Source organism: Mustela nivalis (genome assembly GCF_964662115.1).
Source record: "Mustela nivalis genome assembly, chromosome: X".
NCBI lineage: Eukaryota > Metazoa > Chordata > Mammalia > Carnivora > Mustelidae > Mustela > Mustela nivalis.
In genome coordinates, this window is record NC_139040.1 from 15,826,628 (window position 1) to 15,851,956 (window position 25,329).

At 45.8% G+C, this 25,329-nt stretch overlaps 1 protein-coding gene across 1 annotated transcript; it reads right to left on the minus strand.

Annotated features, from left to right (window-relative positions):
• Positions 1-7,036: 7,036 nt before the first annotated feature.
• On the minus strand, positions 7,037-25,329 carry CT55 (cancer/testis antigen 55). The gene is made up of 5 exons (XM_082717667.1): positions 25,169-25,329; positions 22,391-22,572; positions 16,026-16,170; positions 8,050-8,162; positions 7,037-7,404 (listed from the first exon to the last, which is right to left on the minus strand). The coding sequence occupies exons 1-5, from the start codon at positions 25,260-25,262 to the stop codon at positions 7,213-7,215; spliced, it is 726 nt and encodes a 241-aa protein (XP_082573793.1). The 5' UTR covers positions 25,263-25,329; the 3' UTR covers positions 7,037-7,212.

Below are 25,329 nucleotides of genomic sequence, written 5' to 3' on the forward strand. Positions count from 1 at the left end.
TCTAAAATTTAGCAAAATAATAATAGTAATCATCATCATCACCTAAGGAGTGGGTACCCAGTTTGGACCCAGAGAAGGTTTAAGGAAATTTGGAGGTGAAGTGCAGGAGGGGAGAATCCGCTTGTACCCTATATAGTTATCCTATTCTATGCAAAATTTACAAACAGTGATCAAGAACGTGTTTTAATTTCTGGAATATGTTGATAATAAACTGAATGTTACTTTTGTTCTTTTATCTTTACTGTGATAACCATTGTCAACCTTAAAAATAAAACTACCAATTAGACTCTCCGCAAAAATAGGTTTATTCAAGACTAGAAGAGAATTGTGATCTAAGTCACAGCAAAACCATAGGTAAGTCTAGAGACAGAAGGAGGGGAAGACTCTTTAATAAAGGGGGCCAGTGGGCAGGGCTCTTGTAAACTAGAAGTCCATTGGAGTAAAGTGGGAGTTCTAAGTATAGAGGCTTCTCATTGGCTGAGCTGTTGCCAGGGATAAGAGGAAGTCTTCCTCCCTTCTGCTGGGATAGTGAAGCAGTCACTATCCCAGCAGAAGGGAGGAAGACTTCCTCCAAGGTTCTTTTCTTCACGCTGGGTCTGTGACTGACCGGTGACAGGGCCTAAGAGCCCTCTCCCTGCAGACTTCCAGACTCCATTCTAAATGAGATTTCCTTTTATTAATTTTCACATCACCTTCAGGATGAGGTAATAGTATAGTCATTTAAATGTAAACATCGGAGCGCCCTGGTGGCTCAGTTGGTTGAGCCTCATACTCTTGGTTTTGGCTCGTCCTGATCCCATGGTTTCTGATTTCCAGCCCCACATTGGGCTCCATGCTCAGCAGGAGTCTGCTTGGATATTCTCCCTCCCTCTGCCCCTTTCCCCACTCTCTCCCCTTCTCTCTAGCTCTAAAATGAATAAATATATCTTTTTAAAAATGTGAACATTAAGGGGGCACCTGGCTGGCTCAGTCAGTAGAGCATGTGAGTGTTGATCTCAGGGTTGCAAATTCAAGCCCCACGTGGGATGTAGAGCTTATTTTTTTAAATTTTTTTAAAGATTTATTTATTTATTTGACAGGCAGAAATCACAAGGAGGCAGAGAGGCAGGCAGAGAGAGAGAGAGAGGAGGAAACAGGCTCTCTGCTGAGCAGAAAGCCGGATGCAGGGCTCAATCCCAGGACCCTGGGATCATGACCCAAGCCAAAGGCAGAGGCTTTAACCCACTGAGCCACCCAGGTGCCCCAAGCTTACTTTAAAAGAAAGATAAAATCTTGGGGCTCCTGGGTGGCTCACTGGGTTCAGCGTCTGCCCTCAGCTCAGGTCATGGATGGAGAGATACCCCCCCACCTCCCCCAGCCTCCTGCTCCCTCCTCAGCAGGGGGGTCTGCTCCCTCTCCCTCTGCCCCTCCTCCCTGCTCGTGTTCTCTCCCTCTATGAGAAATAAAATAAAATCTAAAAAAAAAAAAAATACACTCTGGGAAAAAATCAAGTAAAATCTTTTTTAAAAATGTAAACATTGCTCTGATATAATTAATTCATGCATGGTTTTCCTTTCTGAGTGATTTCCCTACTGTACTACCCTCCGAATGGCTTCCTTTCCCAATATCAGGGATCAGAAACCGAGGTTTTACTTAGTTTTAGCTTTTTTTTCTATCTCCTAGGTATTGTAATATCCTTATTCATTCCATAATCATCACAAGGCACATACAAAGGCCTTAGTAAGGAGAGTACAGACATGTATAAATAGAAAGGAAAATAATGTTGAATCTAATTGTAAAACCCATGGGCCCCCTCAGCACTCTATGGTTAGCCTGGAGCTTAAGTGGATGCACATTGTGTTCTCACTGTTATGCCTGATTCTGTCTTTGTGTGAGGTTAAAAGCTGCAGAGAACTGTGTCTTTTGAATAAAACAATATCTGAGGGCACCTGTTTGTGCCATTTGAATCCCCAATGAAGATTCATTTATTTCTTTTTTGAAAGCTTATAACCACCTGGCTGACGGTTCGTGAAATTTGTCCAAAATAAAAGCTGAAAGCAAGACTGTAAAGCAATATATGGAAACTCAATAAATTCATCTGTGGGAACGAACCCGCACACGCACCAAGTATTGTACGTAGAATGAAAACTCAACATGGCTTGCATACAAATGTACCTTTTTTATATTGTGTAGATGCTGCCATAATTAATAAAATAAAGTAATTTAAAAATATTTTACTTATTTATTTGACAGAGAGAGAGAGAAAGAGCACAAGTTGGGGAAGTGGCAGAGGGAGAGGGAGAAGCAGGCTCCCCACTGAACAGAGACCCCCCCCCACAATGTGGGGCTCAATCCCAGGATCCCGGGATCATGACCTGAGCCAAAGGCAGAGCCTTAAGTGGCTACACCACCCAGGTGCCCCAAATAAAACCATTTAAAAACAACAAAAACATAAGTCACCTGTGACATCTGGGGACAGATGCAACTGACCTTTCAATTGAGGACACTATTCCTAAAACTAAATACGATATCATAGAAGGAAAGAGTTTATAGTCATAATTTGGTTTTGATGGAACAGAATATGCAAAGAAACACAGGCTTGCAGCTTGCATTGAGCATATAAGGATATCCTTACCTTGTTTGTATACTTGATTTGAAGGAGTCGTGACATGGTGTGCCCTCCCCACAGACACAGCAGGTGCAGGCTGAATTGGGTGATCACTGAAGGGACGTGTGCAAGCTGCACTAAGATCTTCTAACTGCCCACTGCCCACCCCCTATGAATGCTCGGAAATGCTCTTGCGCCAGGATCTGTAGGCTTCCTTATGTTGCTTTACACAGTTTCATTCATTGATACTCTCTTTCTTTTTAAAATTTTTTAAAAGATTTTATTGATTGATTGATTTGACAGAGATCACAAGTAGGCAGAGAGGCAGGCAGAGAGAGAGGGGGAGGCAGGTCTCCCACCGAGCAGAAAGCCTGATTCGGGGCTCGATCCCAGGACCCTGGGATCATGACCCGAGCCAAAGGTTGAGGCTTTAACCCACTGAGCCATCCAGGCACCCCTCTATCTTTTTTTTTTTTTTAAAGATTTTTATTTATTTATTTGACAGAGAGAGAGATCACAAATAGGCAGAGCACCAGACAGAGAGAGAGAGGGGGAAGCAGGGTCCCTGCCAAGCAGAGAGCCTGATGTGGGCCTCGATCCCTGGAACCCGAGACCATGACCTGAGCCAAAGGCAGAGGCCTAACCCACTGAGCCAGCCAGGCACCCGATACTATTTCTGAGGTGGGTATAATAATACACATATCAATTAGCTTTTCATACATTTTGAATATGGTTAAAACTGTTGAGTCCATCCTTGATGCTAATATACAAATTATACACTTGGGTGTATGCATTCACTATCCCAAGATACGGCCACTGTATTCCCATTGTGTGGAAAGCACTTGACCTCCATGCCCCACCATGAAACTCCTACCTGTACTTCAAGGTCCTTTCGTCCATGTGTTCCTTAATAAACATCTTTGAAGCCTCTGCCTTCGGCTCAGGTCATGATCCCAGGGTCCTGGGATCAAGCCACGCATCAGGCTCTCTGCTCCGCAGGGAGCCTGCTTCCTCCTCTCTCTCTGTCTGCCTCTGCCTAGTACTTATGATCTCTGTCTGTCAGATGAGTAAATAAAATCTTTAAAAAGAAAAAGAATAAACATCTTTGAAATTAACTTCTTAGTCTTTCTATAAACACAGTGGAAGAGAACACAGTGGAAGGGTTACAGGAGTTGAGGCATTTAGAAGATGGATTTAGAAAAGAGGATATATAGAGTCCTGCCATTTGCCTACTGCAATCTGTCTCGAGCCCAAACTCAAGTGTCATAAGACCACTGTTCACCGTCCGTGTCTGGAACTATACCTCGCACTCGCTATATTCCATGTCCTAGTCACTAGGACCAGCTACCTTCATCCAAAAGGACATGAACTACTCTTGCAACATGTCTGCTGCTTTCCTTGTGCTTTACTGTTGTCAATGATGTTCACTATTTTCTAGAATTTCATCTCTATATTCTTTACAATTCCACTGGTGCCTGTAAAAATCCCATTTCAGGCCAGAGGCAAACCTAAATGTGCAACAGAGGCTTAACCAGAATATACATTAGGGAAGTAAGTGAGCATTAGTTCCAAGCTCCATATGATATATTGTCTTCCTATAGTATTGAAAAGCACTATTTGCACTGCATCAACTAGAAAGTAGGACGAAGGCTCTAGGAATGCTGGCTATTTGCTAGGAGAATGGTACTGGGCCTCTGCTTTCAGCAAAATAGAGAGAAAAATGGTCATGAATTTTGACTGCCCAGTATCCTCATGTTGGACTAGCAACTTGGATCCACTATCTCATTTAATCCTCAAAATCATGGTCAAGGTTAAGGAGTCTTTATGACCCTTAAAAAAAAAAAGATTTTATTTATTTATTTGACAGTAGGAGAGCAAGAGAGAGAGCACAAGCAGGGGGAGCGGCAGGCAGAGGAAGAAGCCCACTCCTTGATGAGGAGGGAGCCTGATGTGGGAGTGGATCCCAGGACTCTGGGATCCTGACCTGAGGCAAAGGCAGCTGCTTAACCACTTAACTGAATGAGCCACCCAGGCCCCTGGTGCTTTTTGAATTAAGGTTTTGTTTTTAAGGACCAAGCCCCATGTCAGGCTTCTTGCTCAGCAGGGAGTCTCCTCTGTCTGACCCTCCCCCCTCTGGTGCTCTCTCCCTCTCTCTCTCTCTCACTCCTCCTCTCAAATAAACAAAATATTTTTTAAAAGATTTTATTTGTAAGTAATCTCCACACTCAACATGAGGCTTGAACTCACAACCCTGAGATCAAGAGTCGCATGCTTCACTGACTGAGCCAGCCAGGCGCCCCTCATCTGTTAACTTTTTAAAGCAGTATTGTTACATGCTCAGCTAATGCTGGTGAAAAAGATAAAAAGGCACAGTTCCCGTTTTCACCGGGCTCATGTGTTTGAATCCCTTGCGAACCCATTCTTGGGAGCCGAGGGGAAGCTGAAGTAGGAGCCCCCCAAGACTGACTCTGTCCAGAGAAGGTCTGCTCTGCCCCTGAGACAGTGAGCAGGACACCCAAGAACTCTGTATGTTCCTGGCAAGTACTCCCACCTTTGCCTTACACCCAACACTCCCTGCCTCACCACCACGATCGATCTTGAGACCTTCATGTCAATCGCCACAAAAAGCCCCGGAGATCCTGGGACCACACCGGCCCCCCACACACCTGTTGGGAAGCTCTACTGCAGAACTCCCGGGCCCAGAAACGGGGTGTTGGGTCCCTGGGCTTTCAGGCGACTTATTAAAACCTCATTGCTAACACAGCCCAGACGGATCCTTCCTGCCCCCTGGTCCTGGCACCATGACACCATCCATTCAGGGAGGCCAGGGTGATGCCCTGACAGGGGCGAGATAGATGGTCAAGGACAGTGGTGAGCCACCATCCGTCTCAAGATCACCCTCCCCACAGGTACCCGGTGGGAGAGTACGGGGGTTGGGAGGTGAGGTGGGAGAATCCATGGCCCCTGAATCTCTCCTGTTCAGTGGTGGGCTTCTCTGGGGTTCCCATGGGGCTGGTGCTGCTTCAGCAGGATGAGTTTCAGGGGGATCTGGAGCTGACCGTGTCCCACTTGTCCCATCCTGTCCCGTGACTCCATGGCTCAGGAAGCCTGAACATGAACAGAAGGCATGAACAGAAGGCAAGCTCAATCAGGGCAAAGGGTTTGGGCCTTTGCATTCAAGGCTGTAACCCTAGGAGCTGACACATAGAAGGCAAACACTATTTCTAGAGTGAATCAATGAGTGATACCTAAAATCTAGAAGACACTGACTCCACCTACTGAGCATAACATGGAGGAACTAACCAGAACATGGCTGGGTCATCTCATGGACCTGTAATGCAAACTCAGATTAACAAAAAAAACTTGGGACGCCTGGGTGGATCAGTGGGTTAGAGCCTCTGCCTTTGGCTCAGGTCATGATCCCAGGGTCCTAGGATAGAGCCCTGCATCGGGCACTCTGCTCTGCGAGGAGTCTGCTTCCTCCTCTCTCTCTTCTTGCCTCTCTGCCTACTTGTGATCTCTGTCTGTCAAATAAATAAATAAATATAATCTTTAAAAAAAAAAAAAAACTTATGGTGAACACCACATTTTAAAAATAAAGGTTCTTGGAGGCGCCTGGGCAGATCATTGGGTTAAGCCTCTGCCTTCAGCTCGCCTGGGATTAAGCCCCAAATCAGGCTTTCTGCTCGATAGGGAGCCTGCTTCCACCCCCCCGCCCACCGCTGCTTGCCTCTTTGCCTACTTGTGATCTGTCAAATAAATTAATAAATAAATTAATAAAAATCTTAAAAAAAAAAAGGTAAAGGTTCGTAGGGGTGCCTGGGTAGCTCAGTTGGTTACATGTATGCTTTCATCTCAGGTCATGATCCTGGGGTCCTGGGATTGAGCCCTGAGTTAGGCTCCTTGCTCATCGGGGAGTCTGCTTCTCCCTCTCCCTCTGCCCCTACCCCACATGCCTGCTACTGCACTCTCTCTCTTCCACTCTCTCAAATAAATCTGGCTTCAGGGATGCCTGGGTGGTTCAGTCCGTTAGGCGGCTGGCTGCCTTCGGCTTAGATCTTGATCCTAGCGTCCTGGGATCGAGTCCCGCATTGGGCTCCTTGCTCAGCAGGGAGCCTTGCTTCTCTCTCTCCCTCTGCCTGCCAGTCTGCCTGCCTCTGCTCTGTCTCTCTCTCTCTGTCAAATAAATAAATAAAATCTTTAAAATAAATAAATAAATAAATCTGGCTTTAGCTCAGATCATGATCTCAGGATTATGGGATCAACCCTGCATCAGGCCCTCTGCTTAGCAAGGAGTCTCCATATCCCTCTCCCTCTGCCCCTCCCCACCCCTACTCATTCTCTCTCTTTCTCAAATAAATAAAGTCTTTAAAAAGATAAACAAAGGATTATGGTAAAAATGTCTTTAATCAATAATGAAAAATGCTGGCCACTCTCCAGAAGGTAAACTCCATTTAACCAGCCCACATGGAACTTGAAAGGCTGTGCTTGAATTAACTGTTTAGTTAATTGAGCTTGAATTAACTTGGGCTTACTAAGCTCTTTTTCACAAAACACATTTAAACCAGGCCTTTTGCTAATAAGAAAAGAGAAGACACCCAGGGAACACAAATGCTATTCTCTTATTAGCACCTTTTCACTGGAGTCATAGAAATCGCCCTCCAAGTATAGCAGGACTGAATGCTCTCCACCACGACAGCGTTAACAACATCGGATACTTGAGGTGTGTATCCAGCAGGCAGCTTCAGAGATTCCAAGGTGAAAAAGATGCTATCATCTATCACCCCATTTCTTCCATGGAGGCTAGTAATGCAGACCTGTAATTACAAATAGAACTGTTGATGCAAAAGCACCGTCCGCTGTAACCCGGCCTGCATCTCCTCACTCTCACTTTAATCTGTAGGTCACTCCGTTCCCAGCCTGGCCGCCATGTTGGAAACACCGGGAACACTTTGTAAAACTACCCATGGCGACCTCTACCTCACAGCCGCTAAATCAGAAGCCCTGCAGACCTAGCCCCAGTCGAGGATTAGAAACTTTGCACTAGATATACCACATAATGTCACATCCCAAGCACCATCTGTCCCTTTGTGCAGACCAACTTTTCCATTCATTTCCACTCTCCAATACCTAAGTCACACTCAGCATTTACCGCAAGCTCTGGTCCCCTTCTTCCCCCCACAATTCCCTCAACAAGATTTATTTTCTGTTCTGGTTGCTCTCAGGGTATTTTAATACCTCCCAAGTAGACTGCCTAATTTAGATCTTAATTATACGTGTGTTGTATAGTATCTTCAGATTGTGTCCATTTAGAAGCACAGTCTGTTCAATAAGGAAAGAGACTCTTCCTTGGCAAAGAATGGTTTTGCCAACACATCACATGGAATCCTGGGCAGCAGCAAAGGTCACTCAAGGAAGGAGAAGCAGAACCCAATAACAAGAGCTACACGCCAACGGACTACCTCATGCACATGCTTATGTCTCTGAGGCTTCACCGACAGGGCTCTTCTGCTCAGTGTGTCCGACGGGGTGCAAAACTCAACTTCTACTCGGTCCCCCTGGTAAGGCTCGAAACCTAAAACAGCCATGGAGAGAAACTGAGTTGAAAGGATCTCTCAGTCTTGGTAATGTTCAGTTTCACAGTCACCTCGACATTATGAGACCCTAAAATAATTTCAATTACATCGAGAGTACATTTTGAACCTTTTAAAACAGGGAACCTTGGAAGTCTTCCTGTCAGAAAGGACGTCTGTAGGGGCACCTGGGTGGCTCAGTGGGTTAAGCCTCTGCCTTCGGCTCAGGTCATGATCCCAGGGTCCTGGGATTGAGCCCCGAATTGGGCTCTCTGCTCAGTGGGGAGCCTGCTTCCCTTCCTCTCTCTCTGCCTGCCTCTCTGCCTACTTGTGATCTCTGTCTGTCAAATAAATAAAATCTTAAAAAAAGGAAGGATGTCTGTAATCCTCTAGACATCGATTCTCTCTCTAGTTTAACTAAGTCTGTTGGGCATCCCAGGCCAAGCTCTTTGAGAGCAGCACGGAATTTATTAAACCACTGTTCAAGTTTGCAACCACTCTGGAGACGCAGAGAAGTGTGTAAGTCAGGGCACATGTGTCAGTCTGGCTGCCTAGCTTCCAACTACTTGACCTGCAACCTTGGGCAAGTTTCTTAACCTCTTTGTGCCTTGATTCATTCATCTATAAAATGAGAAGCATAGCTGTAGGACTTAGCACAGAGAGTTGATGGGAGAATTAATCAGTGCATATAAAACTCACAGAACAGTGCCTGGCACATAGTCAGCCCCAAATACACTCCACAGCCTAAAACTGGCAAGATTCTGCCGGGCTATCAAGTCAGGAGGATCGCTGGGAAATGCAAGAAACTCCAGGTTAGCTTTACCTAATACATTTATAGGCAAACTCAACTCCGATGTCTTGTCATGCAGGGTAGAGATTAGTCTGAATGTCCTTGCCATAATGTAAACCTATAACTACTTACTTGTTTAATAATGTGTTTTTAGTTTTCACTAAACCCTTTTGGCAGCAATGAGCAGAAGCATGAATGCATGTTTAGGGAAAATGAGTCATGAAATAATTTTCCAGGAAAGTTGATGAATACACGAATTATATGATTCCTCTGGGCTATGGACTGAATGTGTCCCCCTAAAATTCCTGTGTCAAAGCCCTGACCTCCAGGGTGACTGTAATCAGAGATGGGGCCTCTAAGGAAGTAACTAAGATTAAATGAGCTCCTAAGAAGGGGCACCTGGCCGGCTCAGTCAATAGAGCCCATGACTCTTGATCTTGGGGTCATGAGTTCAAGTCCCATGTTGGGTGTAGACATAAATAAAAAAACAAAGAAAGGGAACCTAATCTGATAGGATTAGTGTCCTTGTAAGAAGGGGCACTGAGGATTTTGTGCTCTCTCTCTCTCCCCCTCACATACACTAAGGAAATGTCATGTGAGGACTCTGTAAGCTGGTTAAGCATCTGCCTTTGGCTCAGGTCATGATCCCAGAGCCCTAGGATTGAGCCCCATGTTGGGCTCCTCTGCCCTTCCCCCTGCTTGTGCTGTCTGTCTCCCTTTCAAATAAATAAAACTTAAAAAAAGAAAAAATATATTGACTATTGTAAATGCCCAAACTTAGAAAACCAATTTGTTAGTCACACATAATAATTTCTAAAGTCGATTTAACTTTAAGCAAGTGTAACACCGTTTTTTAGCCCCAGAATGACTCAGATTGGACAAGAGAGGATATGGTCACCCCCTATAGCTATAGTTCTAGGAGTGGGGTGCCCTACACAAGCTATGGCCTTTGGTAGATGTATAAAGTCATTGCCAACGTGCAGCCTAGCAATGAGGTATCTAGAGGAATAAACACTCCAACATCTCCCAGTCTACTCTAGTCTCCCGAATCCAATCATAAGAATGTCAGCAGCTGGGGGAACCTGGGTGGCTCAGTGGGTTAAAGCCTCTGCCTTCGGCTCAGGTCATAATCTCAGGGTCCTGGGATCGAGCCCCGCCGAGCCCCGCATCAGGCTCTCTGCTCAGCGGGGAGCCTGCTTCCTCCTCTCTCTCTCTGCCTGCCTCTCCGCCTACTTGTGATTTGTCTGTCAAATAAATAAATAAAATCTTAAAAAAAAAAGAATGTCAGCAGCTGAAGAACAGGGTCTTTTAGTGACTGTTGGTCACTACAGAGGCAGACTGAAGCAGGGAGGCTGCCTCTGAATGGAGTAAGATGCCGTGCAATTGAGTAACTCAAGGCATAAGAGAAAATCCAAAAAGGGATAAGAAGGTTACATGGAGGGAGGCCTGGGTGGCTCAGTTGGTTAAGCCTCTGCCTTTGGCTCAGGTCAGGACCTCAGGGTCCTGGGATCGAGTCCTGCATCGGTCTCCCTGGTCTCTGAGGAGCCTGCTTCTCCCTCTGCCTTCCACACCCCCTGCTTATGCTCGAGCTCTCTCTTTGATAAGTAAAAATAAAGTCTTAAAATGTTACATGGGATTTCCTTTTACTCTTTCAAATGGGCACACAAGTCTATATATTCTTTAAAAAACGAAAGTGTTACTTATTTACGGGAAAGAGTGTGAGTAGGAGAGGGACAAAGAATCTGAAGCAGGCTCCCTGCTGAGCAGGAAGCCTGACTCAGGGCTTGATCTCAACCTGCACCAAAGTCACGTACTTAACCGACTGATCCTCCCAGGTGACCCTCAAGCCAGTATATTCTGAAAAATAAAGAGAAAAACCTTACATGAGACCCCAGGGTTCTAACTCAGACACACTGGTTAGATAAGCATATGTAGGATGTTAGGCACCCTGAAAACTACAGAATGAAATTCCAGCCTTGTGTACTTGGTAGACTCTGCACCCCCGCCCTGAGGCTGAATGCTCTATTCTATTTTAGCATCCTTCATCAAAATGGTTAAGATTTGCTGTTTATTTACCTGAAAAAACATAATCTTGGACCCATTCCTGATGTTAACCATTTCCAACAAGCAAACACTCATGAACCTAAACCCTCTCACCCTTGTCTGCAAAATGGGGCAGGTCACCACCATCCTGTGAAGCAGGTCACCACAAATGGGATCTTGGGCTTGGAAGCACCCATTCGAGCACCTCCACTGACACAGAAACACCTCTGAGTTCTGAACGGAAGAACACACAGGCTCAGCTACTCCCTCTTCCGTGCTCCAGGCTCTCATGGTCTCCACAGATTCCCTTCCCACTTCTTCCTCAACCCACTCTTAGCTGTTTCCGTCACTACCCCATCCTACCAGAACCAACTGCATCCGGGCTACCTCAAAAGGTTCTCAACAGGAGTAAATCTAGTGTAAATAACGAACCTAACACAGGACCGCATCGTACCCCAGGGATCCTCCTGGCACTTACAATCCCATCTCATACCACCCCTCGTTCAGGTCATACCACACAAGCTCACCACACTGCCCTGTCCATCCTTCAGTTCCTACGACAGGCCATGGATTTTCCCACCGTAGGACTTTTACAGTGACTCTCCCCTGATTTAAGTGTTTTCCCCAGCCAAACTCCTCCCTCAGGTCCAAGTCATTTCCTCAATGAGGCTTTCCCTAATCTGATACCAATAGCAAACCCCACCCCAGCCCAGCCTACCCCAGTCCCAGTACTGTCACAGTACCTGGTTCAAGTCCTGGAGAGGAGAAAATACTCTGGAACTCTCTCTCTTTTGGCAGTGGTGGGGGGACTCACTCACTTGCTGCCCATCTGAGATCTACCTCATCAGAATGCAAATATTAGGAAAACAGTACCTGGGACAGGGCTAAGCACTCAAATATTCTGTTGCATGAACATCTACAAGAAAAGAATATACACTGAGTCCCCACCCACCATGTGGGATGAGAAAATTTAACAATTTTTCCATCTTTTATTTATTTATTTTTAAGATTTTATTTATTTATTTGACAGAGAGAAATCACAAGTAGATGGAGAGGCAGGCAGAGAGAGAGAGAGGGAAGCAGGCTCCCTGCTGAGCAGAGAGCCCGATGTGGGCCTCGATCCCAGGACCCTGAGCCGAAGGCAGCGGCTTAACCCACTGAGCAACCCAGGCACCCAGCAATTTTTCCATCTTTTAAATTCCCATTATTTTTTTTAAAGTTTTTATTTATTTGAGAGAGAGAGAGAGAGATTGGGGGCAGGGGCAGATGGAGGGAATCCCAAGCAGACTCCCCACTGACAGTGAAGCCTGAGTCGGGGCTTGATCTCAGGACCCATGAGATCATGACCTGAGCTGAAATCATGAGTTGGACCCTTAACCGACTGAGCCACCCAGGCATCTCAATTCCAATTATGTATTTGGTTTTAGATTTATTTATTTATTTATTTTAGAGAGAGGGAGTAGGGGAGGGAGCAGAGGGAGAGGGAGAAAATCTCAAGCAGATTCCCCACTGAGCATGGAGCCCCACACGGGCTTGACCCCCACAACCCTGCGATCGTGACCTGAGCCGAAATCAAGAGTTGGGTATCAGGGGTGCCTGGGTGGCTCAGTGCATTAAAACCTCTGCCTTCGGCTCAGGTCGTGGTCCCAGGATCCTGGGATGGAGCCCCACATCGGGCTGTCTGCTCCGCAGGGAGGCTGCTTCCTCCTCTCTCTCTGCCTGTCTCTCTGACTACTTGTGATCGCTGTCTGTCAAATAAATAAATAAAATCTTTAAAAAAAAAAAAGAGTTCGGTGTCAGTCACTTAACCAACTGAGCCCCTCCCATTACATTAAATTGGATTTATCTTTGGTCTTTTTCCTTAGGTTTCATAATCAGATTAACATCAGCTCTTCTGACAATGCTAAGTATGACTGATTAGGTGCTCAGGCCTTTCTAATACATTCCACTCTCCAGAGGACTATTATGCTGATTCACTCAATTTAATTTTGCCGCAGTAAATCCTTTAGCCTGTGCTCTGGGTGCCACCTCTTTTATGCCTCAGGGCCCTGGTTCCGTCAGTCCTTCCCACTCTTTCCTGCACCTTCCATCACTACCTTTGGCATTAAAAACACTTTCAAGTGTTTCCCATCTTGAGATGAATTCTTCTAGGGAGGGCTACTGTTGGTGGCGCCTTCCTGTTGGCATGGTTACACGGACTGGGAAATTGACTTCAGAGTTTAGCAATCCCAGGGGCCTTTTCTCCCTGAACGAGCTATTTCTAACTAAATGTGTCTTAAAATCCCAGCTGTCACCAATAATCATCTCTGGGGACTTCCACGGTTACCAACTACAGTCAAGTCCTGACTTTTTTTTTTAAGATATTATTTATTCATTTGACAGAGAGAGAGATCACAAGTAGGCAGAACAGCAGGCATAGAGAGAGGAGGAAGCAGGTTCCCCGCTGAGCAGAGAGCCTGGCACAGGGCTCAATCCCAGGACCCCGAGATCATGACCTGAGCTGAAGGCAGAGGCTTAACCCACTGAGCCACCCAGGTGCCCCAAGTCCTGACTTTTATTTTTTAATGTTTTTTTTAAGATTTTATTTATTTATTTGACAGAGAGAGATCACAAGTAGGCAGAGAGGCAGGCAGAGAGAGAGAGAGAGAGGAGGAAGCAGGCTCCCTGCTGAGCAGAGAGCCCGATGCGGGACTTGATCCCAGGACCCTGAGATCATGACCCGAGCTGAAGGCAGCGGCCTAACCCACTGAGCCACCCAGGCGCCCGTCAAGCCCTGACTTTTAAATCTCAGGAAAATGAAGTGGAAAGCTGCCTGGTATGACTGAACCAACTTCCCCCTTTGGTATTCAAGCTACACAACAGCTGGTTGGGCTTAAACAGGTACCAAAGTCTTACTTCTATTTGTCTTTCCAAAGCTAGCCTGGCAGAGGGTGGCAAAGTATAGAGTCTGGCTAGGAAAGCATCTTACCCAGGCAGCCCTCCCCAAGTCTCCCCACAGCGGGTGGTCATTCTCTCTTCCCTGCTCAGTAATGTTGTTTTCATCATGTTCTTTCAATGTACCCACATGTCCTAGGGAACCTGTGTGGCTCAGCTGGCTAACTGTCTGCCTTTGGCTCAGGTCATGATCCTAGGGTCCTGGGATCAAGTCCCACATGGGGCTCCTTTTTTTTAAAGATTTTTTTTTGTAAGATTTTACTTATTTAACAGAGAAAGATCACAAGTAGCCAGAAAGGCAGAGAGGCAGGGTTGGGGGCAGGGGTGAAGCAGGCTCCCACTGAGCAGAAAGCCAGATTCGGGGATTGATCCCAGGACCCTGAGATCATGTCCTGAGCCAAAGGCAGAGGCTTAACCCACTGAACCACCCAGGCGCCCCTCACATCAGGCTCCTTGCTTGGCAGGGAGCCTGCTTCTCTCTGCCTGGTGCTCCCTATCCTTGGCTTTTTCTCTCTCTCTGACAAACAAATAAATCAAATCTTTAAATAAATAAATAAATAAATAAATAAATAAATAATCTTTTAAAAAATGTGCCTACACATCCATCTCTCCCAATTAGACTATGAACCCTTTACACACAGGGTTTACAAGTCTTACTTGTCTTGTCTTGCCACTACCAAGCACTACATCACGAGCTGAGTTAAACTCAAGTAGCATAAACAAATTAAGAAATAATCGCTTTAGGCATGAAACAACACACTGTTAGACCTGATAATTACAAACAGAATTCAGCAATAGTATACACACACACACACACACACACACACACCCAGAGCAAGTGCTAGGGGAGGTCATCAAGAGGATGTGACCACCAGCTGACCCAGGAAGAGGAGCCTGGGGGTTTGGGGGCTCCTCACCCCCTGCCCTGTCCTGGGAATGTATGTTCTAGCCCTCCAACTCCCGCAGGTGGAAGTCAAAGCCTATAGAGAGTAAGGTGTGGCAGAGACAATCTGGACCGTATAGGTGACTGAACTCAATTAAGGCATTTATGTCAACTTCTAATATTCTGGAAGATGGGTGCAAAGATCTACTTCTTTTGTGCCCCCCCGCCCAGACAAGCTTCGTTTGTAAGTTCCCTTGCTTATTACACCAGCCACCCACCAATCAGGAGTGGCCTGCCCCTTTCCCTGGTCTCTCTGGGCCCTCCATGTATGGTCCTGGGGGCTGGGCAGAGGGGCAGGCAGAGTTTGCAAATGAACAGAAAGGTATAAGACTAACTCCAAACTTGGTTTTAAGGCATTTGAAATAATTTTTTAAAAAGACTTTATTTATTTATTTGACAGAGATCCCAAGTAGGCAGAGAGATAGGCAGAGAGAGAGGAGGAAGCAGGCTTCTTCCTGAGCAGAGAGCCTGATGCAGAACTTGATCCCAGGACACTGAGATCATGACCTGAGCCAAAGGCAGAGGCTTAACCTGCTGAGCCACCCAGGCGCCCCTGAAATAATTTTTAAAAAACAGTATCCCTGTGCAGCGCCTGGGCGGCTCAGTTGGTTGGACATCCGACTCTTGGTTTTGGCTCAGGTTGTGATCTCAGGGTCCTAGGAATGAGTCCCACATGGGGCTCCGCACTCAGTAGGGAGTCTGCTTCAGGATTCTCTCTCCTTCTCCCCCCACTTGCTCTCTCTCTAAAATAAATAAATAAATCTTTAAAAAAATTCAAATAAAAGAAAAAGAATATCCCTGTGGACCTGTATTATTTTTCAGTTAGATTAGAAATTCAGTGCCTATATGAATGGGAAAATGACACAAAACTAGCAACCACATCCAATAAATGAAATGTCAACAAATGACAGCCTCAGTTTCTAAGAACATTATGTCAGCTTTCCCTTGCTGCACCTTATTTTCGATTTCTAAGGCCCACCTCAAGTACCAAAGAGCCTCTGATTGGAGCCAAGGACACTAGAGAAGTAGTTCAAATCCAAAAATCCTCTTGCCAAATGGATTTCCTGGAAATGGTACTGGTAACCATCTCCAAAGCCAGTTGATAAAATTAAAAGGCAAAACCGAATTTTAAATGTTGAACCATGTAAACTGTACCTTTACAAACGACATCTAGAGAGAAGTAGGTTGTGTGATCAATGTAGTTAGCGCCTTCCACGACAGTGGAAACACAGCCAAATGAAACTCTAGCATAGGAGTCCGGGGGCCCATTGCCATGGCAACTGTCACAGAGCGCATCCACCTGTGAGAAAAGGAAATCATTCCAGCAAACATAACGCAGTTTGAAAAAGCAGAAACATGCTTAAATCACTGTCATTCCAGAAGTGGTTGAAACAAGTATAATAAACAGTTCACCTGACAAATGTATCACAGGCATGAGATGATGAAAATAATGAATGAGCTTTTTATCTTTTATTACTTTATTTTTTAGAGCAGTTTAGGAATACTGAGCTGAAATTTCCCATACATTCTGCCCCTCTGTCCTTAGTGTGCCCTATTACTAGCACCTTGCACTGTTGGACTGGTCCATCTCTGTCATTGATGAACTGATACTGATACCATATCTTTAAAGTCCACAGTTTATTTTTTTAAGGTTTTATTTATTTATTTGCCAGAGAGAGAGAGAGAGAGTACAAGAGAGCACAAGCAGGGGGAGCAGCAGGCAGAGAGAGGGGGGAAGCAGGCTCCCCAATGAGCAGAGAGCCCCATGTGGGGCTCGATCCCAGGACCCCGGGATCATGACCTGAGCCTGAGGCAGATGTTTAACCCCCCGAGCCACCCAGACGTCCCTAAAGTCTATAGTTTAAATGAAGGTTCACTCTTAGTGTTATCTGTCATATATATTTTTTAAGATTTTATTTAATTTGAGAGTGAGTGAGCTGGGGGAGGGGCAGAGGCAGAGGGAGAGAATCTTTTTTTGTGTGTGTGGGAGAGAGAGAATCTCCATGCCCAGTATGGTACCCGATGTGGGGCTCAATCTCACGAACCTGAAATCATGACCTGAGCCAAAATCCAGAGTCTGATGCTTAACTGACTGAACCACCCAGGCGTCCCTGTTCTGTCATATATATTTTAAATGTGTCTAAAAACATACTTTGTGTACCAACCAAGTTCAATGCCCTGATAGTACTAGATTCAAAGGTAGGAGATATACTGTTCCTGCCCTCTAGCAAGTCACAATCCAGGGGGAATAAAAGACAAAAATCAATTATTCAGTGTAAGTTATGACAAATGATAAAACCAAGTGCAATGTAGGCTTCTGGGAATTCCCAGTAAGGAGAGGATTTCAGATGAAAGAACACAGGACACAGTCTTGGAGAGAATGGGATCTGACATGGGCTGTGAGAGAGGAGAATGATTTTTAGCCGGCAAAGGGAAGCAGGGTTAAGGACAGGGGTAGGAAGATGGCAGGAGAGAGACAACACATTCCAAGCTAGAGGAACAAGGAAGAAAACTAAGATTCCAGATCAGTGCACCCAGAGGGCAAAACATGAAATATACAGTTGGGAAAATAATACATATTCATTATAGAAATACATGAGACAGAGAAAGAAGCAAAAAACTACCCATAATTCACAAATCTACTACCTACCTAAAGATAAACACTGACCCCATTCTGGTACTGACCCTGCTCCAGATGTCTGTACTATCCATAAATATCTATGCACTTTTAAAAAAAGATTTTACTGATTTATTTGACAGAGAGAGACACAGCAAGAGAGGGAACACAAGCAGAGGGAGTGGGAGAGGGAGAAGCAGGCTTCCTGCCAGGACCCTGGAATCGTGACGTGAGCCGAAGGCAGGCACTTAACAACTGAGCCAACCAGGTGGCACTCTACGCACTGTTTTAAGGGAAAATTTAGTATTTATATGTATTATTGATTTATTACCAAATGATTGCAAATGTCAATAGACTGTTGACACATTATTTTATTTTTTTAAGATTTTATTTATTTATTTGTCAGAGAGAGGTAGAGGGAGAAGCAGACTCCCAGCTGAGCAGAGAGCCTGATGCAGGGCTCGATCCTAGGGCCCTGGGATCATGACCTGAGCCGAAGGCAGAGGCTTTAACCCACTGAGCTATCCAGGCGCCCTCATTAGGTTTCTAATGGAAACTTGATCCATAGAGGTGTCAATTCATTCTCATGGGGCTTTTGTTTTTGTTTTTAATAGCCTAAGTCACAGCCTATTTCCATTTCTCTCTCTGTGCATTTCCAGCTGCCAAGGTCAATCTCATAGTCAGTTCCCCCTCATTCATTTTCAGTGAGGAATTAAGCACCAGGCTCCCAACTACGGCCCCACCACCACTTCTGTCAATATCCAAATGGATGACCTCGAAGACCCCGTATCCTCTCTGTTCCTGACTCTCTACTAACCACCACACGGAGTAACCATGCCTTCTCACAATCTGAACCTAGCTGCCCGCACCTGGAACACTGGTAGGCTATTTTTTAAATTATGCAAATATTTTATGTTCATTAATGCAGAAACAGTGAACACAGATGTTTTCTCTGAGCAAATAAAGGCCACTGGACAAGGCCTCCTGTATCAACTTCCTGGCACCTGGATTTCTCTGCCTTCCCTACAATAGTGGAGGGTCACCCAAGCCCCTTACCCAAGACCAATGCCCCAGCTGGGCACACGGTACCACTCTGTCTTGTCTCTGTGTCTTCCCTCTATATCAACAATTTTTCCTCTTCTTTTTTTTTTTAAATATTTTACTTATTTGACAGAAAGAGACAGAGCAAGAGAGGGAACACAAGCAGGGGGAGTGGGAGAGGGAGAAGCAGGCATCCCACTGAGCAGGGAACCCGATGTGGGGCTTGATCCTAGGACCCTGGGATCATGACCTGAGCCATAGGCAGATGCTTAAAGACTGAGCCACCCAGGCACCCCAATTTTTCTCTTTCTAATAAATCCACATACAAACATTCTCTAGACCTTCCTCTTTTTTTCTGGTAAGTATCTGTGAATTTTATCGAGTTTATCTTAAACTTATGATCACCTCAAAAACCAAAAGTTTTTAAATATCCTTTTCATCCAGAAGTAGTCTGGCTTTCCATTCAATCAGTTCTCTTTTTATTGCCATCAGGAATATTTTGTAGCTGTCTTCATTTTTATTTTGTTTTATTTTTATTTTCTTAATTCCAGTACAGGTGATCTACACTGTTCTATGAGCTGCAGGCATACAACACAGTGATGCAATTCCATACATTACTCACTGCTCATCATAAGGGTACTCTTAGTCCTTCTTTTAAAAAAAAAAATCTCCCTTGATCCTATTTCTCCTTCAGTCTCATTTCTTTGCTCCTCCTCCCAGCAAAAGACATTTAAAGATTCGTCTATACTCACCTCCCCATCTCCCATCAGCTCCTCACTGCTCTCCTATCAGGCCTTATATCTCCAATATGCCTCTGAAACCGCTCTTAAAATCATCAGCAAGGTTATCAAATCCAACAGTCCATTTGCTCCGCTCCCATCACTCAACCTCTTAGCATTTGATCCAACTGGAAAACCTTGCCTGGCTTCTATGTGACCTCCCTCTCCTGGAGAGGCTCCATCTCAGCCTCTTCTGTTAACATTCACTTCCTGTTTCCTATCCTTGAACTGAATACACCAAGTTACAGACATAGTGTCCGTCAGTATCTCAAGCTTAACATGGACAAAACTTAATATATTCTGAACTTCCCAGAAAAAAAGCTGCACTCCCCCCCATCTTCTACATCTCAGAAAATGGCAAGTCCGCTCACCTGCACAAGATGGGCACATTCCAGTATATCAAAATTAAGTTGCACGGGCACCTGGGTGGCTCAGTGGGTTAAAGCCTCTACCTTCAGCTCAGGTCATGATCTCAGGACCCTGGAATCGAGCCCCGCATCGGGCTCTCTGCTCAGCAGGGAGCCTGCTTCCTCTTCTCCCTCTCTCTGCCTGCCTCTCTGCCTACTTGTGATCTCTCTCTGTCAAATAAATAAATAAAATCTTTTTTTAAAAATTTGAACTGCACAAAGTCAAAAGAGCCTTGGAGGAAATACTGGCAAAACATTCATATGAGGGGTGCCTGAGTGGCTCAGTTGGTTAAGCATCTGTCTTTGGCTACAGTCACGATCCCGGGGTCCTAGGATTAAGCTCATGTTGGCGGGGGGGTCGTCCCTGCTTAGTGGGAAGCCTGCTTCTCCCTCTCCCACTCCCCCTGCTTGAGTTCCCTCTCTTGCTGTGTCTCTCACTGTCAAATAAATAAATAAAATCTTTAAAAAAATAAAATTTTAAAAAGCTCACATGAGAAATTTCCCAACAAAGCTCTCATTCCCATAACATAAATAACTCTAATGCTCCTACTGTGGAAATGGCTCTCAGAAGAGAAACGTTGCTGTACTCTCCCCAACACTCACAGAAATGCAAAATAAAATTGTGAGACTGTTTTTTTTTTCAAGATTGGCAAATATTTCAAAGATTGAAATATTTCCATCCTTCTTAATATTGGCACAGGCATTTTCCACAGCCTGCTGTTGACAGTGCTAATTGGTAAAATAAAGCTGAAGCATAATTTGATGATGGTATCTATTAAAATGGCAAGTATCAGGGCACCTGGGTGGCTCAGTGATTAAGCATCTTCCTTTGCCTCAGGGTATGATCCTGGGGTTCTGGGATGGAGCCCCGCATCAGGCTCCTTGCTCAGGGGGAAGCCTGCTTCTCCCTCTCCCACTCCCCCTGCTTGTGTTCCCTCTGTTGCTGCCTCTCTCTCTCTCTCTCTCTGTCAAACAAATAAATAAATAAAATCTTTAAAACATGGTAAATATCGTCACTGAGGTGACAGTTGCATGACTAAATGCAACTACATTTACTAAAACGTCCAGGAACTACATTTACTAAAAACGTCCAGGAACTATGCCTTTAAAATTGGAGAATCTTGGGGTTCCTGGGTGGCTCATGGGGTTAAGCATGTGACTCTTGGTCTCAGCTTAGGTCTTGATATCAGGGTTGTGTTCAAGCCCCGTGGGGAGCCTACTTAAAAAGTGGAGAATCAGGGGATTTGGAGGGTAGGAAAAGAATAAATGAAACAAGATGGGATCGGGAGGAAGACAAACCATAAGAGACTCTTAATCTCACAAAACAAACTGAGGGTTGCCAGGGGGAGGGGGGTAGGGAGAGGGTGGTGGGGTTATGGACACTGGGGAGGATATGTGCTATGGTGAGTGCTGTGAAGTGTGTAAACCTGGCAATTCACAGACCTGTACCCCTGGGACTAATAATACTTTATATATTTACTAAATAAATGAATAAATAAATAAATATTTTTAAAAGTAGAGAATCTTATGGTATGTCTGTTGTACCTCAATACTGCTCTTTTTTTTTTATTTTTTAAAAGATTTTATTTTTAAAAAATATGGAACACTTCACAAATTTGCATGTCATCCTTGCCAGAGGCCATGCTAATCTTTTCTGTATCATTCCAATTTTAGTATATGTGCTGCCGAAGCGAGCACAATACTGCTCTTTTTAAAAAATGGTTAAAATGGGGTGCTTGAGTGGCTCAGTCGGATAAGTATTTGCCTTTGCCTCAGGTCATGATCTCACAGTCCTGGGATTGAGCTCCACATTGACCTCCCCTTGGGCTCCTTGCTCAGTGGGGAACCTGCTTCTCCCTCTCCGCACCCCCCCCCCCAATTCTCTATCCCTGTCTGTCTCTCAAATAAGTAAATAAAACGTTTAAAAAAATTGGTTAGGGCACCTGGGCGGCTCAGTTGGTTAAGCGACTGTCTTCAGCTTAGGTCATGATCCTGGAGTTCCAGGATCGAGTCCCACATCAGGCTCCCTGCTCAGCAGGGAGTCTGCTTCTCCCTCTGGCCCTCTCCCCTCTCTCATGCTCTCTTACACTTTCTCTCAAGTACATAAATAAAATCTAAAAAAAAAAATGGTTAAAATGCATGTCTGTTCACCTAGCAATTACAGTTCAACAAAATCAACAATCCTTTACAAGGCTGAAAAAAAGAAGTAGCAGAATAATATAGACTCTAGGGGCACCTGGGTGGCTCAGTGAGTTAAGCCTCTGCCTTTGGCTTGGGTCATGATCTCAGGTCCTGGGATCTGAGCCCACATCGGGCTCTCTGCTCAGCAGGGAGCCTGCTTTCCCCTCTCTCTCTGCCTGCTGCTATGCCTACTTGTGATCTCTCTCTGTGTGTCAAATAAATAAATAAAATATTTTTTAAAAGAATAATATAGACTCTAGTAAGTTATTATCGCTACATTTTTAAATGCTGAAGTCTAGATATACAATTTATATTTTTGTAAGCAGAAACCACTACAAAGCTAAGACCAAGTATCCCACACAAGGCAGTGAAGTGGACTTCAAATCTCAGTGTCTACCCGCCAGACCAGGTCATCTCAGAGAGGCCGAATAACTAGAAGCAAGGCTGAAAGTCCCCCAGGCATAAAGTCGGTCCCCAAACTCATACTAATCTTACTTTGATTGCTTTCAATCCATATGTTTTATCTTTTCCCACAATGGCAGTGACTTCTTGTCCAACCTTCAGAGGGACATCGCCAGTCACGACATCACTACTAAAGTAGATTAAGTCATCAATCAAACCATAATCACTAGAGATATTCGTCACAACTCCTTGCACAGTTTTCAACCTGGTGCCACCTAAGAGATGGGGAAACAAAACATTCCATTAGTTAATGTCCAAAGCGAATTACACATGAGAAGTAAGCCCTACCACAGGAAGTCCTGGTAGACGACGATCTAAATCAAGAAAGAAATTGGATGTAGCTTGAGATACGGATGCCTGTGACAGAGGAACATAGTGATTAAGTGTTTGGGAGACAGAACGCTCACGTTGAAAGGTTGGTGCCACCATTTCTCTGTATGGCACAGTGGCCCAATGCCCTTGGTAGAGGAGCTCCACTGGAGAAGGCAGAGTCTGGAACCTGCCTGCCTGGCCGGGAACACAGCTCTTCCCTTTACCATCTGTGTAACCCTGGGCACATTTCCTAACCTCCCAGAATTTGTTTTCATCTGTAAAACCAGGGCATTACTAATGTCTGCCCAGGAGAGTAGATCTTAAATGTTCTCATTGTGCACACACACATGATAAATACATAAGGTGACGGATAGGTTAATGAACCTTACTGTGCAATCATTTCACAATATATACAGATAGCAATTCATCACCCGCACCTTAAACTTACAGTGTTATACATAATTATTTCTCAATAAAATGGAGGGGGAAAGGGTTGTTTTAATTAGGAACTGACACATCTGTGTCAACAGCTTAAAACTGTGACTCCCTCCCTCTCGTTAGAGCTTACATGTTAGTTGTCATGGTTTCTGCATCTAGAGAGTCTTTAAACAGCCATTATTGTTACTGAATTTTATCCTTATCAACAAGAGCAGCAGAATCAGGGGGGATTATGCAAACATCTCACCAGACAAAAGCACATAAAGAGATCTGAGGGTTTAAATCTAGCCCAAATGCACATCCAAAACACTCAGGTTTATTTTTTTTTTCCTCAACACAGCTAGTAAGCCATAATTTGGGATCTGAACCTAGAGAGTAAGTCTGCAGAGCCCATTACGAACCACAAAGCTTCGGTGCCTGACCAAAAATGAGACTGGGCGAAACAGACAAGGAGGCTGGGAGAAACACTGATTATAATTGATTATGGTTTCAAGAAGCCAAAAAAAAAAAAAAATCTGAGAACTTTTATTTAAAGATTTTATTTATTTGAGACAGACTGTGCCCACAGTTGAGGGATAAGGGCAAAGGCAGAGGGAGAAGCAGACTCTGTGAGCAGGGAACCCAAGTCGGGGCTCGATCCCAGAACCCTGGCCTCACGATCTGAGCTGACGTCAGCCGCTTAACCGACTGAGCTACCCAGGCGCCCCCTGAAACCTTTTTAAATGGGTCAAATTCGTCATGTCAAGTCATAAAACATAAGAAAAGTGAAAGCGCCAAGAGGGACTGACAACTGCCCCTTAGGCTCAAGAAAGTATGTCAGAAACTCTTCTGTATTGCCCCATGGGCAAAAATATGGCAAACAGGGGCGCCCGAGCGGCTCAGCTGGTTGGGCATCTGCCTTCTGCTGGGGTCGCGATCCTGGAGTCCTGGGATCGAGCCCCGTGCCGGGATCCCTGCTCGGCGGTGAGCCTGCTTCTCCCTCTCCCTCTCTCTGTTAAATGAATAAAATCTTTAAAATAAGTGCGGCTGACGGATGCAACGGCGAGAGCTTCCGGCTCAAGCTAAGCAGCAGCCTTCCGCAGCCCACTCCCCTGAGACTCAGCCTCCTCTGCGGCTCTCACACTCCGGGGGGAGAGGAGCTGCCGGCAGATTCAGGCACCTGGCAGGACGGGGCGCTGCTGGGGGGGATGACACCGACCACAGAGGGGACCCTCCTGAGCCCGCCGTGCTCATCCTGCAGAAGGAGGCGGGGGGCGAGGGGAGCCACAGGAGGAAATGGCTGTTGGGCCTCGGGGTCTGGGTGACTCCAGCCGGGTGCCCGCTCTCCCCTGGGCGTGTGTCCCCTGCCCCCCGCTGTAACCGGGACGTGAGGATGCTCCCACTTCCCTGCGGGGTTTTCCGAGGGCCACGTGGCAGTAATGCTCGGACGGCCCTGAGTCTGGTGCTTGACAGAGACGCGGGCTCGGCCCATCGGATTCATGCTTCAGGGCAGGACTGCCGCCAACCCCGGCGAAATTCTCGGTGTTCACAGGTGCCCCCCAACACAGCAATGCCTGCCCTGGTGTCCCCTGAGTCACCACCCCCTCAGTCCCCGACTCTGGGGCAGGATTTCAGGATATAAAGGGCAGCCCCTTCCATGTGGCCCCAGGCCTGCTTCCAGCGACTGACCTAGGACTTGATCACTTGGCTTCAAATACGCGCGTGTTTAAGAAACAAAATCGAATGCACCCGCTAATCTGGGTGATCCACTGCTAGTGGAAATATGAGAAGGAATCGGTTGTACCTTACATAACATATGCACAACGTTAAGTTCCAAAGGCACGGGGGCGGAGAGTGCAAGGGTGGGGCATGGCTCCCCAGGGGCCTTCTCTGTCTACACCACCATCGATCACTTTGGACGGGAGGGTTCTGGGTATGCTCAGGGACTCCGGGATGCCTCTTCCCACAAGGAGGCGCTGCCACGCCCATGCAGCCCCCTTCTGAGCGCCTGAGGCTCTGAATCAGGGGAGGGGAGCACCCTTAGGTGCAGGCCTCTGAGAGGGAGAAGACGAAAATGAATACCTTCCAAAAGCCTCATATGCTGCTCCCTCTCGGCCTCCGACGAGTCCACCCTCCTCCGGAAGAAGGCAAGAACTCTGGAAATAAACCGAAGCATGGTCGCTTCGTCAGGGCAGCCCAGGCCCCTCAGAGACAGCGCCAAGCTCTCTTCTGTGTGAGTCTCT

What these genes read in the sequence shown, in the direction of transcription:
- CT55 (XM_082717667.1), bottom strand. Translation starts at nt 25,262, where the DNA reads ATGCTTCGGTTTATTTCCAGAGTTCTTGCCTTCTTCCGGAGGAGGGTG. An exon ending in TCTAGATGTCGTTTGTAAAG is followed by an intron (nt 8,163 to 16,025) that starts GTACAGTTTACA and finishes TGGCTGTTTTAG; the next exon opens with GTTTCGAGCCTTACCAGGGG. An exon ending in GACATAAGCATGTGCATGAG is followed by an intron (nt 7,405 to 8,049) that starts GTAGTCCGTTGG and finishes TTGTAATTACAG; the next exon opens with GTCTGCATTACTAGCCTCCA.